Source organism: Agelaius tricolor, unplaced genomic scaffold (assembly GCF_023055355.1).
Source record: "Agelaius tricolor isolate 1412-34295 unplaced genomic scaffold, bAgeTri1.0.p SCAF_51, whole genome shotgun sequence".
Lineage (NCBI taxonomy): Eukaryota > Metazoa > Chordata > Aves > Passeriformes > Icteridae > Agelaius > Agelaius tricolor.
In genome coordinates, this window is record NW_027269311.1 from 25,810 (window position 1) to 38,132 (window position 12,323).

Consider the following 12,323-nt stretch of genomic DNA (forward strand, 5'->3'; position numbering starts at 1 on the left):
GGGGCAAAAAATGGGGATTTTGGGCAAAAATCTGGGAGCTGGGGCAAAAAAAATGGAGTTTTTCGGTGAAAAAATGAGGATTTTCGGTGAAAAAATGGCGTTTCTAGAGCAAAAAATGTGGATTTTAGGCCCAAAAAACCGAATTTTGTGAGAGAAAAAAATCTTTGTTTTTAGGTAGTCAAGCAGGGTTTTTAGGCAGTTGTGAGTTTTGGGGTGAAAAAGGGGAATTTTGGGAAAAAATGGGAAATTTTGGTGAAAAAATGAAGGTTTTAGGTGAAAAAATGGCAATTTTACAGCAAAAAATGCGGATTTTAGGCCCAAAATTGAATTTTGTGAGGGAAATAAATCTTTATTTTTAGAGAATAAAAGAGGGGTTTTAGGCAGTTGTGAGTTTTGGGGTGAAAAACGGGAATTTTGGGAAAAATGGGGATTTTGGGTGAAAAAATGAGGTTTTAGGCCTAAAATGGGGATTTTCAGTGGAAATGGGGATTTTGTGTCCCCCCCGTGCTGGTCACAGCCTCGACCTGGCTCGTGCTCCAGGTTTGGGGCAAAAAATGGGGATTTTGGGCAAAAATCTGGGATTTGGGGCAAAAAATAGAGGTTTTAGCAAAAAAATGGAGTTTTTAGGTGAAAAAATGGGGATTTTCGGTGAAAAAATGGCGTTTTTAGAGCAAAAAATGAGGATTTTAGGCCCAAAAAACCAAATTTTGTGAGGGAAAAAAATTTTTGGTTTTAGAGAGTAAAAGAGGGGTTTTAGGCAGTTGTGAGTTTTGGGGTGAAAAATGGGAATTTTGGGAAAAAATGGGAAATTTTGGTGGAAAAATGAGGGTTTTAGGTGAAAAAATTGAGATTTTTCAGCAAAAAATGAGGATGTTAGGCCCAAAAAACCGGATTTTGTGAGGGAAAAAAATCTTTGTTTTTAGAGAATAAAAGAGGGGTTTTAGGCAGTTGTGAGTTTTGGGGTGAAAAATGGGAATTTTGGGAAAAATTGGGGAAATTTTGGTGGAAAAATGAGGATTTTTGGTGGAAAAATGAGGATTTAGAGCAAAAAATGGGGGTTTTAGGCCCAAAAAACCAGATTTTGTGAGGGAAAAAAATTTTTGGTTTTAGAGAATAAAAGAAGGGTTTTAGGCAGTTGTGAGTTTTGGGGTGAAAAATGGGAATTTTGGGAAAAAATGGGAAATTTTGGTGGAAAAATGAGGGTTTTAGGTGAAAAAATTGAGATTTTTCAGCAAAAAATGAGGATGTTAGGCCCAAAAAACCGGATTTTGTGAGGGAAAAAAATCTTTGTTTTTAGAGAATAAAAGAGGGGTTTTAGGCAGTTGTGAGTTTTGGGGTGAAAAACGGGAATTTTGGGAAAAATGGGGATTTTGGGTGAAAAAATTGAGGTTTTAGGCCTAAAATGGGGATTTTCAGTGGAAATGGGGATTTTGTGTCCTCCCCGTGCTGGTCACAGCCTCCACCTGGCTCGTGCTCGAGGTTTGGGGCAAAAAATGGGGATTTTGGGCAAAAATCTGGGAGCTGGGGCAAAAAAAATGGAGTTTTTCGGTGAAAAAATGAGGATTTTCGGTGAAAAAATGGCGTTTCTAGAGCAAAAAATGCGGATTTTAGGCCCAAAAATTGAATTTTGTGAGGGAAAAAAATCTTTGTTTTTAGAGAATAAAAGAGGGGTTTTAGGCAGTTGTGAGTTTTGGGGTGAAAAATGGGGATTTTGGGAAAAATTGGGGATTTTGGGTGGAAAAATGAGGATTTTAGGCCCAAAATGGGGATTTTCAGTGGAAATGGGGATTTTGTGTCCCCCCCGTGCTGGTCACAGCCTCGACCTGGCTCGTGCTCAAGGTTTGGGGCAAAAAATGGGGATTTTGGGCAAAAATCTGGGAGCTGGGGCAAAAAAAATGGAGTTTTTCGGTGAAAAAATGAGGATTTTCGGTGAAAAAATGGCATTTCTAGAGCAGAAAATGAGGATTTTAGGCCAAAAAAACCCGAATTTTGTGAAGGAAAAAAATCTTAGGCGGTTGTGAATTTTGGGTTGAAAAATGGGAATATTGGGGAAAAATGGGAATTTTTAGTGGAAAAATGGAGTTTTTAGAGCAAAAAATGTGGATGTTAGGCCCAAAAAACCGGATTTTGTGAGGGAAAAAATCTTTGTTTTTAGAGAATAAAAGAGGGGTTTTAGGCAGTTGTGAGTTTTGGGGTGAAAAATGGGAATTTTGGGAAAAAATTGAAAAATTTAGTTGAAAAAATGAGGGTTATAGGTGAAAAAATGTCAGTTTTAGAGCAAAAAATGAGGGTTTTTGAGAAAAAAATTGAAATTTTTAGGGAAAAATCTGATGGTTTGAAGGGGAAATTGATTTTGGGGAAAAAATGTCAATTTTTGGTAAAAAATGGGGATTTTGGGTGAAAAAATGGAGATTTTAGGTGCTAAAATGAAGATTTTTAGACAAAAAATGGGGATTTGAGGAGAAAACGTGGAGGTTTTGGGGGAACTGAGATTTGGGGTAAAACTTGGGGATTTTGGACAAAAAAAAAGGGATTTTTTTTGAATTTTGAGGTGAAAAAATTGGGATTTGGGGTGAAAAATGAGGATTTTAATAGGAAAAAATGGGGTTTTTGTGAGGGAAGGATCCAAGTTTTGGGGAGAAATTTGGGGTTTTGGAGAGGGAAAGAAATTTTGGGGTAAAAATCTGGAATTTTGGGAAAAAAATGGAAATTTTAAGGGAAAAATGGGGATTTTAAGGGAAAAAATGAGGATTTTAGGGGGAAAACTGAATCTGTTTGGGGAAATATTTTTTGGGGTAAAAAATGGGGATTTTGGGAAAAACCTGGGGATATAAAGGTGGGAAAAATGGAGATTTTAGGAGAAAAAAAATGAGGATTTGGGGTGAAAAATGGGGATTTTAGGTGGAAAAATTGAGGCTTTGCAAGGGAAAATGAAATTTTTTCCAAGGCAAAAAATTTGGGAGTAAAAATGGGGATTTTGGGGAAAAATCAGAATTTTTAGGGCAAAAAAATTGAGATTTTAGTGTGAAAAATGGGGAGTTTTGCCCAAAAATGTGGAGTTTTTAGGGAGAAAAATGAGGATTTTTTTGGGGGGAAAATGAATTTTTAGAGGGATGTTTTGGGGTAAAAAGTGGGGATTTTGGGGAAAAAAATGGGAATTCCAGGGTAAAGAATGAAGATTTTGGGGGAAAAAATGGAGAATTTTAGAATAAAAGGAGGAGATTTTAGGGTGGAAAATGGGAATTTTGGTTAAAAAAAATTAAGGAAAAGAGAATTTTGAAAAAAGGAAAATTTCCAAGGAAAAATTGGAAGTTTTGAGGGAAAAATGGAATTTGGGTTGAAAAATTGGAATTTATTGGAGGAAAATTGGGAATTTTGGTTTTAAAAAAGAGAATTTGAGGGAAAAAAGGGAATTTTGGGGGGAAATTTTAATTTTCTGGAGGGAAAATGGGAATTTTGGGTTGGAATTTTGGGGGGGAAAGGGGATTTTGGGTTGGAATTTTGGGGGAAAAAATGGGGATTTTGGGTTGGAATTTGGGGGGAAAAATGGGGATTTTGTTATGGGAATTTGGGGGGAAAAATGGGGGATTTTGGTTCAAAATAGAAATTTTGGGAGTAAAGTTGGGAATTTTAGAGGGAAAAATTTGAATTTTGGGGGGAAAAACGGGAATTTGGGTAAAATACAGGAATTTGGGGGAAAAAGGAATTTTTGAGGGAAAACCTTGAATTTTTGGGGACAAAAAATGGGAATTTCAGTGGGAAAAATTGGAATTTTTAGAGGTAAAAATTGGAAAATTTGGATAAAACTTGAACATTTTGGGGCATTTGAAGCACGTTCATATCCAAAAGGGGTGGAGAATCGTTATGCAAATGAGGGCTGGGGTTCATTTGAATATTTCTGTTTGCAGCTGGGGGCGGAGACGGGCGTGTCGGCGCCGGGGGCGGGGCCTGTCCGTCAAATCCTGAGGCTCCTCCCCCTTCTCTTCCTGCCCTTCATCCTCCACTTCCCCACCGTGAGTTGGGGGCGGGGCCTAAAAGGGGCGGGGCTTCTTCAAATGGAGGCGTGGATACTTTAAAATGGGGCGGGGCTTTTAAAAATAGGGGCATGGGTGTTTAAAAGGGGGCGGGGCTTATTGAAATAAAGGCGTGGTCACATTAAAAGGGGCGTGGCTTCTTGAAATAGAGGCGTGGTCACTTTAAAAGGGGGCAGGGCTTATTAAAATACGGGCAAGGTCATTTTATTTCATTAATTTAATTTTTTATTTTTACTGATTCTATTTATTTCTAATCATTAAATTTTTTGATAATATTATAATTTACATTCTTATTTTATTAATATATTAATGTTTTATGCTGTATTTTATATATTTATATTTTATAAATTTTATTTTTATTTTTATTATTTTTTTAGTTTTGTTGTTTGATTATTTTGAGTAATAGTAGAATTTACATTTTTATTTTATTAATATATTAATGCTTTATGCTGTATTTTATATATGTATATTTTATAATTTTTATTTTTATTTTTATTATTTTTGTAGTTTTATTGTTTCATTATTTTGAGTAATATTAGAATTTTTATTTATCTTTTATTTCTGCATTTCTCTATTTTATATTATTTTATATATTTATATATATTTATGTATATAAATATTTATAACTTATCTTTCTATTTTTATTATTTATTTTATCATTCTGTATTTTTCTAATTTAACTCTCAAGATTTCATAAAAAAATTTCCGAATTTTTCCCAAAATCTGAGAATTTTCCCTTAAAATTCTTTAAATTCTCTACAAAACCCCCAAATTTCCCCTTTTTACGGCCACTTCCGGGTTCGCCCCTTAGCCCCGCCCCCTTTGTGGTATCCTGGCTTCTGATTGGTTCCTCCTTCCAGGCGATCTTCACCTATTGGCTGACGTCCAACAGCTTCAGCCTATTGCAGACGGGGCTGCTGCGAATCCCCGCCCTCCGCGCCAGGCTGGGCATGGCCCCGCCCCCGGCCACGCCCCCGGCCACGCCCACCGGGCCCGGCCCTCAGAGCAAGGGGGGGATCCTGAAACAGCTGAAAAAAGGTGAAAAATGGGGATTTTGGGCAAAAAAATGGGGATTTTGGGGGAAAACAATGAGAATTTTGGTGGAAAAAAATTGGGGAATTTTGGGCAGAAAAATTGGGGATTTTGGGGAAAAAAAATTGGGATTTGGGGGGAAAAAATGGGGGGAAAATTGGGGAAAATGGAGATTTTGGGGGAAAAAATTGGGGGAAAAATGGGGGAAAATGGACAAAAAAAAAGGGGGGATTTTGGGTGAAAACATTGTGGAAAAACGGGGAATTTGGGCAAAAAAAGGGGATTTGGGGTGAAAAAATTGGGGAAAAATGAGGGAAAATGGGGGGAAAATAGGCAAAAAAATGGGGATTTTGGGTAAAAAAATGGGGATTTTGGGGGAAAAATGTTGGGGATTTTGGGGAAAAATTGGGAGAAAAATGGGGGAAAATGGACAAAAAAAAGGGGGGATTTTGGGTGAAAAAATTGTGGAAAAACGGGGAATTTGGGCAAAAGGGATTTGGGGGGAAAAATTGGGGAAAAAATGAGGGAAAATGGGGGGAAAATAGGCAAAAAAATGGGGATTTTGGGTAAAAAAATGGGGCGAAAATGTGGGGAAAATTAGGGTGAAAAAATGGGGGAAAATTTAAAAAAAAAAGGGGGGGAAAATGGGGAAAAAATGGGGGAAGAAATGGGGATTTTTGGGATTTGGGGCAGAAAAATTGGGGATTTTGGGGAAAAAATGATTTGGGGCAAAAAGAAAAGGGATTTGAAAACAATGAGAATTTTGGGGGAAAAGTTGGGGATTTTGGGCAAAAAAAGTTGGGGATTTTGGGGAAAAAATTGGGATTTGAGGGCAAAAAAAATTTAGGCATTTTTGGCAAAAAAATTAAGGGATTTTAGGGAAAAATGGGGATTTTGGGGAAAATAATAGGGAATTTTTGGGCAAAAAATTGGATTTTTTAAAAAAAATTGTTGGGGTTTTTGGGGAAAAATTTGGGATTTTAGGGCAAAAGAAATTTGGGCATTTTTGGCAAAAAAAATTTAGGGATTTTTGAGAAAAAAATTGAGGCTTTTTGGGAAAAAATTGGGGATTTTGTAAAAAAAATGGGATTTGGGGGGGATTTTTTTGGAATTTGGGGATTTTTAGGAATATTTGGGAACTTTAATAGATTTTTCAAATTTTTTAAAAATTTTTGGGATATTTTTTAAAGTTTTAGGGAAATTTTGGGGTAATTTCTGGGACTTCAGGAGAAATTTGAGGGAATTTTGGGGGAAATTTTAGGAAAAATTTCAGAATTTTTGGGAAATTTTTCATGAATTTCTTGGGGGAATTTTTGGGGGCATTTGGGCCAATTTTGGGGAATTTTTGAGGATTTTGGATGGAATTTTGGGGAATTTTTTGGGGTTTTTTAGGAATTTTGGGAAAGTTTGGGGTTTTTTGGGGGAATTTCAGATTTTGGGCGTTTGAGGGTTTTGGGAAAATTTGGGGATTTTTTTGGAAAATTTTGGGGAATTTTTGTGGAATTTCGGGGAAATTTTTCAAGAAATTTTGGGAGTTTTAAAACATTTGAAGGAATTTGGTGAAAATTTTGGGGATTTTAGGGGGAATTTGGGGAAAATTTGGGGGATTTTTGGAGAATTTTTGGGTTTTGGTCAAAAACTTGGGGAGAAATTGGGATTTTGGGTTATTTGGGAGAAAATTCTGAGATTTTGGGGTTTTTAGGGGGATTTTGAGGAAATATTTTGAATTTTTGGGGAATTTTTTGGGGAATTTGGGGGAAATTTGGGGGAAATTGGGATTTGGGAAAATTTGGGGTTTTTTGGGGATTTTTGGGGAGCATTTGGAAAAATTTGAGGGAAATTTTTGGGAATTTTGAGAAAATTTGGGGGAATTTTTGGGAATTTGGGATTTTGGGGGAAATTTGGAGATTTGGGGGCGCTTGGGGAATTTTTGGCCAAAATTTTGAAATTTTGGTTTTTATGTTAAATTTTGGGGTTTTTAGGGGAGATTTGGGGGAATTCTTTTTAAATTTTTGGGAATTTTGATGAATTTTGGGCCAAAAATGGGAATTTTGGGGGAATTTGAGGGAAGTTTTGCGAAATTTGGGATTTTGGAGAATTTATGGGTAAAAACTCCTGGATTTGGGTTTTTTTTGTAGAATTTTTGGGGTTTTAGGGCTGAGTTTGGGGATTTTGGGGGGAATTTTGGGGGTTTTTTGGGACATTTTGGGTCATTTTGGGTGGATTTTAGGAATTTTTGGGACATTTTGGAGAATTTGAAACAATTTTGGGACATTTTAGGTCTTTTTTTATATTTGGGATATTTTGAGTCATTTTTAAGACAAATTTGGGACATTTTGGGTGGATTTGGGGCTATTTTGCATCATTTTGGGACATTTGGAGTAATTTAGAGAAGTTTTGGGGAAATTTTGGAAAAATTTGGGATATTTTGGGTGGATTTGGGGGAATTTTGCAACATTTCAGGACATTTTGGTCATTTTTGTTGGTTTGGGGTCATTTTTGGGTCATTTTTGGTGGATTTTGGGTCATTTGGGGACGTGGGTGGATTTGGGCTTTTTTTGGGTCATTTTTGGTGGATTTGGGGCTATTTTGGGTCATTTTTAGGACATTTTGGGTAATTTTAGGTGGATTTGGAACAATTTTGGGAAATTTTGGGGCATTTTCACTGGGTTTTTAACAGGTTTGGGACATTTGGGCCATTTTTAGTCCATTTGGGTCATTTTTGGGTGGATTTGAAACCATTTTGGTTCATTTTCCATCATTTCAAATGTGTATAATAAATTTTACCCTCCCCAAACCCATTTTTTCATGCCCCAAACCCATTTTTGGGGTCCTTAACCCATTTTTGGGGACCCCAAGGCTGATTTTGGGGTTCCCAAATTCGCAGAGTGGCGCGAGGCCCAGGCCACGCACGAGGCCGAGCAGCGCCAGTGGCGCCTCCGGAACCACCTCACCCTGGCAGCCAAAGGTGACCAAAAACCCCTCAAAAAACCCCCAAAACCCCCCAAAAAAATCCTCCCAAAATTCAATTTCTTTCTTTTTTCCAGGTCCTCTCCGCCAAACTTTCGCCCAAAACCCCCTGAACCCCCCCAAAACGGCGCCCTCAGAACCCCCAAAAAGGCCCTGGAAGGACACGCTGGGCTGAGGCGGGAAGGGGGCGAGCCCCAAAAAATAAAAAACGCGCGAGAAGAGACCCCAGACTCATTTATTTTGGGGGAATATTTGGGTGGGTTTGGGGTTTTTTGGCCGCTTGGGGATGCCGTAGCAAGATGGCGGCACGGGGGTGACTCCGTACAAAATGGCGGCGCACTGTGAGGAGCGGCGGATTCCACAAAATGGCGGCACGCAGGGGATTTGCCGTACAAGATGGCGGACGCGCATGCGCAATAAGAAAGTAATTTGCCGTACAAAATGGTGGCGCGCACGAAATCTGCCGTACAAAATGGCGGTTGCGCATGCGCAAAGAGGAATGGGCGTGGTTTCTCCTACAAAACGGCGGCTGCGCATGCGCAAAGAGGACGGAATCCGGTTTTGCCGCACATAGCGAGAAAATATCGATTAAAAATTATTAAAAGCATTATAAGCTACATGAAAAATGCGTAAATTATAGGATTTTTAAGAAAATTGTCCAAAATTGAGGTCGTGAGGAGAAAATAATTTCGTACAAGGGGGTGGTGACTGGGAGAGAGCGCGTCTGGGGGTTGCGTGAGGGGAGGTAAAAAAAAAGCCTTAAAGAGAATTGAATTTTTAAAAAATTAGTTCTAAAAAGGCTTAAATTATAAAAGAAGTCCTAAAAAGCCTCAAAAGGACTTTAAAAAGTTCTAAACTCCGCAAAAAAGTCCCTAAAAAGGATAAAATTCCACAAAATGCCCGCAAAGTTATGAAACAACACAAAAATACCTAAAAAAGCCTCAAAGTCCACATAGAAAACCGTAAAAAGACTAAGAAAATATTTAAAGCCCTAAATTCCGTAAAATACTCCTTAAAAAGTCTGAAATTTTTTTAAAAATAAAAAGAATGCAACTCCACAAAAAAGCCCTGGAAAAGCCTCAAAATAATTAAAAAAAAAAGTAAAATAATTCCAGACTTAAAATACAAGCCTTAAAAACGTCTAAAAAGACCAAAAGGGAATCAAATGACACTAAAAGCAAATTAAAAATACTAAAAGCTAAATAAAAACAACTAAAAAATTCCCAAATGTTAAAAAAGGCTCTAAAAAAGCTTCAAAGTGTACCAAAAGAAAACCTTAAAAAAGCTTCGAAATAAAAACCCCTAAAAAAGCTTCGAAATGATTTTTAAAACCCTAGAAAGCTTCCCAAATCGGAAAAAACAGCCCAAAAATTCTGAAAAAAGCCTCAAAAAGTACTAAAAATGTCTCAGAATAAAAACAAACTCTAATAAACGTCAGAAAATTTAAAAACAATTAGAATACTTAAAGTAAAAAGAAAAGTAAATCTAAAAAAGCCAAAAAATTCCGCAAAAATATTGAAACCCCCTCAGCCTCAAAATGGCGGCGCTTCCGCTTCCTTCCGTCCAAGATGGCGGCGCTGAGAATCCTTTAGAGTCCCCAAAACAAAATGGCGGCTCCTTCAAGGACTTTCCGTACAACATGGCGGCATCTCAGGGTTTAAGCCTCGCAAGTAGAGTGCGTGCTGACGTCACTTCCTACCGCGTCTAAGATGGCGGCGCGCAGGGCGCTCCGGCTCGGTTCGTTCTGGGGAAGCCCTGGGAGGGCTCATGAGGGGTGGGGGAGGGGAAGAAGGGGTTAATTAAATGTTAATTGGCTGTGGGCGTGGCCTAAAAGGGTGTGGCATCGTGTAATTGCAATTTTAATTAGGTAGGCGTGGTTTAAAGCGGGTGGGCGTGGTTTCATGAGGGGGTGGGCGTGGCTTGCATTGATTGACGTTGTCACCCCCAGCGGAGCTGCAGGCGCGATCGCTCCGCCCATTGCCCCGCCCACCGCCGCGCATCGGCCAATGGAGAGAGGCGTAAGTCAAGGGGCGGGGCTTAAGCGAGGGGCGGGGCTTAACTCGAGGATTTGGCGGGATTTGAATTTTCCTGGAATTTTTAAAAAATATTTTCAGTGATTTTGCCCCAATTTTGGGCAAATTTTGGAATTTTGGGGGGTTTTGGGTGGAATTTTGGGAAATTTGGGTTTTTTCCCCAAAATTTTAAGAAATTTCTTCAAATTTTGGGTTTTTTCCTCAAATTTTGATTTTTTTTCCCCCAAATTCCTGAGGGTTTTTTTCCCAAATTTTTGGGTTTTCTTCCCCAATTTTGTTGTGGGATAAAATTTAAAATTTTCCTCAAATTTTCAGAATTTTTGCAAAATATTTTGAATTTTCCTCAAATTTTTTGGATTTTTTTGACAGATTTGTGGGAATTTCCTGTGGAATTTTGGTTTAAAATTCCCCAATTTTTTGTGGATTTAGGCAAAAACTTAAATTTTGAATTTTGGGGGATTTTTCATCATTTTTTTCCCTAAATTTTGGGGTTTTTTCATGAAAATTTTGCTCAGTTTTCCCCAAATTCTTTTTTATTTTCCCAAATTTTGGATTCTTGCCTCAAATTTGGGAATTTTTTCCATGAATTTTGAGACTTTTTTTCTGAATTTTTAGGATTTTTTTTCCTCCAAATTTTGGAATTTTTTTAAAATAAATTTTGAAAATTTTCCCCCCAAAAAATTTGGGATTTTTTCCCCAATTTTTTCTCAAAATTTCTTTGGTTTTTCCCCCAAATTCACAAATTTTTCCCCAATTTTTTTGAGGATTTAAAAGAAAATTGAAATTTTTTTGTCCATTTCGATCCTGATTGGATTTTAGGGAATTTCCCCTGGAAATTTTCATTAAAATTCCAAAATTTTCAAATTTTTCACTGAAATTTTGAGGTTTTTCCCTAAATTTCAAATTTTTTAACCCAAAATTTTAATTTTTTTCCAATTTTTTTTTATTTTTCCCAAATTTTTGGGGTTTTTTTAACCCAATTCTTGATTTCTTTCATTAAAATTTTTTCCTGTTTTATTTTTCCCTAAAATTTTTATTTTTCCCCCTAAAATTTTGACTTTTTCCCAATTTTTGAGGTTTTTTTCCCCATATTTGAGGGAAATTTCTGTTGGAATTTTTGAATTCAAATTCCCAAATTTGCGTTTTCTCCTCCAGAATTTTGGGGAGATTTTCTCAAATTTTGGGATTTTTTTCCATGAATTTTTAAAAATTTTTCCCAAAATTTTGGGGTTTTTTCCCTCAATTTTTTTCCTATAATTTTGATTTTTATCCTAATTTTTTTCCCCAAATTTTGAGGAGATTTTCTCAAATTTTGGGAATTTTTTTCCATGATTTTTTACAATTTTTCCCTCAAATTTTCAGGATTTTTTTCCCTTAAATTTGGAATTTTTTTCTTAAATTTTGAAGGATTTTCCACCAGTTTTTCTCTCTTTTTTTCATTATTTTGGGATTTTTTTCCTTAAATTTTCAGATGTTTTGAAATTTTGGAAATTTTATTCAATATTTTTCTACTTTTTTGTCAAAATAGGAATTTTTCCCCCAAATTTTGAATTTTCAGGGATTTCTGATGGAATTTTGAGATCAAATTCCCAAATTTTGGGAGAATTTTCTGAAATTTTGGGATTTTTTTTCCCTCAAAATTTTGGGGTTTTTTTTCTGTAATTTTGATTTTTTTTATCCCAATTTTTTTCTTAATTTTTCCCAAATTTTGCAGAAATTTTCTCAAATTTTGGGGTTTTTTTCCCCCAATTTTTGAGGGAATTTCCCATTGGAATTTTAGGTTAAAATTCCCCAATTTGCTGAATTTTCCCCAATTTTTGGGTTTTTTACCCAATTCTTGATTTCTTTCCCTGCAATTTTTGCTGGTTTTATTTTTCCAAAATTTTGATTTTTTTTCCAATTTTTTGAGGTTTTTTTTTACAATTTTGGAGTTGATTTCCCAAATTTTGAGGGATTTCTGGGGGAATTTTGGGTTCAAATTCCCAATTTTGGGGATTTTCCTCAATTTTTTTTCTTGAATTTTTTGGGGTTTTTTTACCCAAATTTTGAAGGATTTTCCACCAATTTTCCTCTTTTTTTTCCATTGTTTTTGGAGTTTTTATGAAATTTTAGAGATTTTCTAAATTTTGAATTTATTTAAATAAATTCTGATTTTTTCCCCCAAATTTTTGGGGTTTTTTTCCCCAAAATATAAAATATTTTTCCCAAAATTTAGATTTTTTTTCACCAAATTTTTAAGATTTTAACAAAATTT

At 36.3% G+C, this 12,323-nt stretch overlaps 1 protein-coding gene and 1 long non-coding RNA gene across 2 annotated transcripts in view; both read left to right on the plus strand.

The window, feature by feature from the left end:
• Nucleotides 1-12,323, plus strand: part of LOC139604499 (mitochondrial inner membrane protein OXA1L-like) — a 37,248-nt gene that overhangs the window by 18,503 nt on the left and 6,422 nt on the right. The window contains 5 exon segments of the mRNA XM_071455652.1: nucleotides 3,909-4,013; nucleotides 4,895-5,072; nucleotides 7,954-8,034; nucleotides 8,114-9,773; nucleotides 9,985-10,054. Coding sequence (XP_071311753.1) covers nucleotides 3,909-4,013; nucleotides 4,895-5,072; nucleotides 7,954-8,034; nucleotides 8,114-8,211 — 462 coding nt within the window. The 3' untranslated portion in view covers nucleotides 8,212-9,773; nucleotides 9,985-10,054.
• On the plus strand, nucleotides 3-3,458 carry LOC139604500 (uncharacterized). The gene is made up of 3 exons (XR_011683990.1): nucleotides 3-436; nucleotides 628-1,388; nucleotides 1,562-3,458. It is a non-coding gene; the product is annotated as an uncharacterized lncRNA (long non-coding RNA).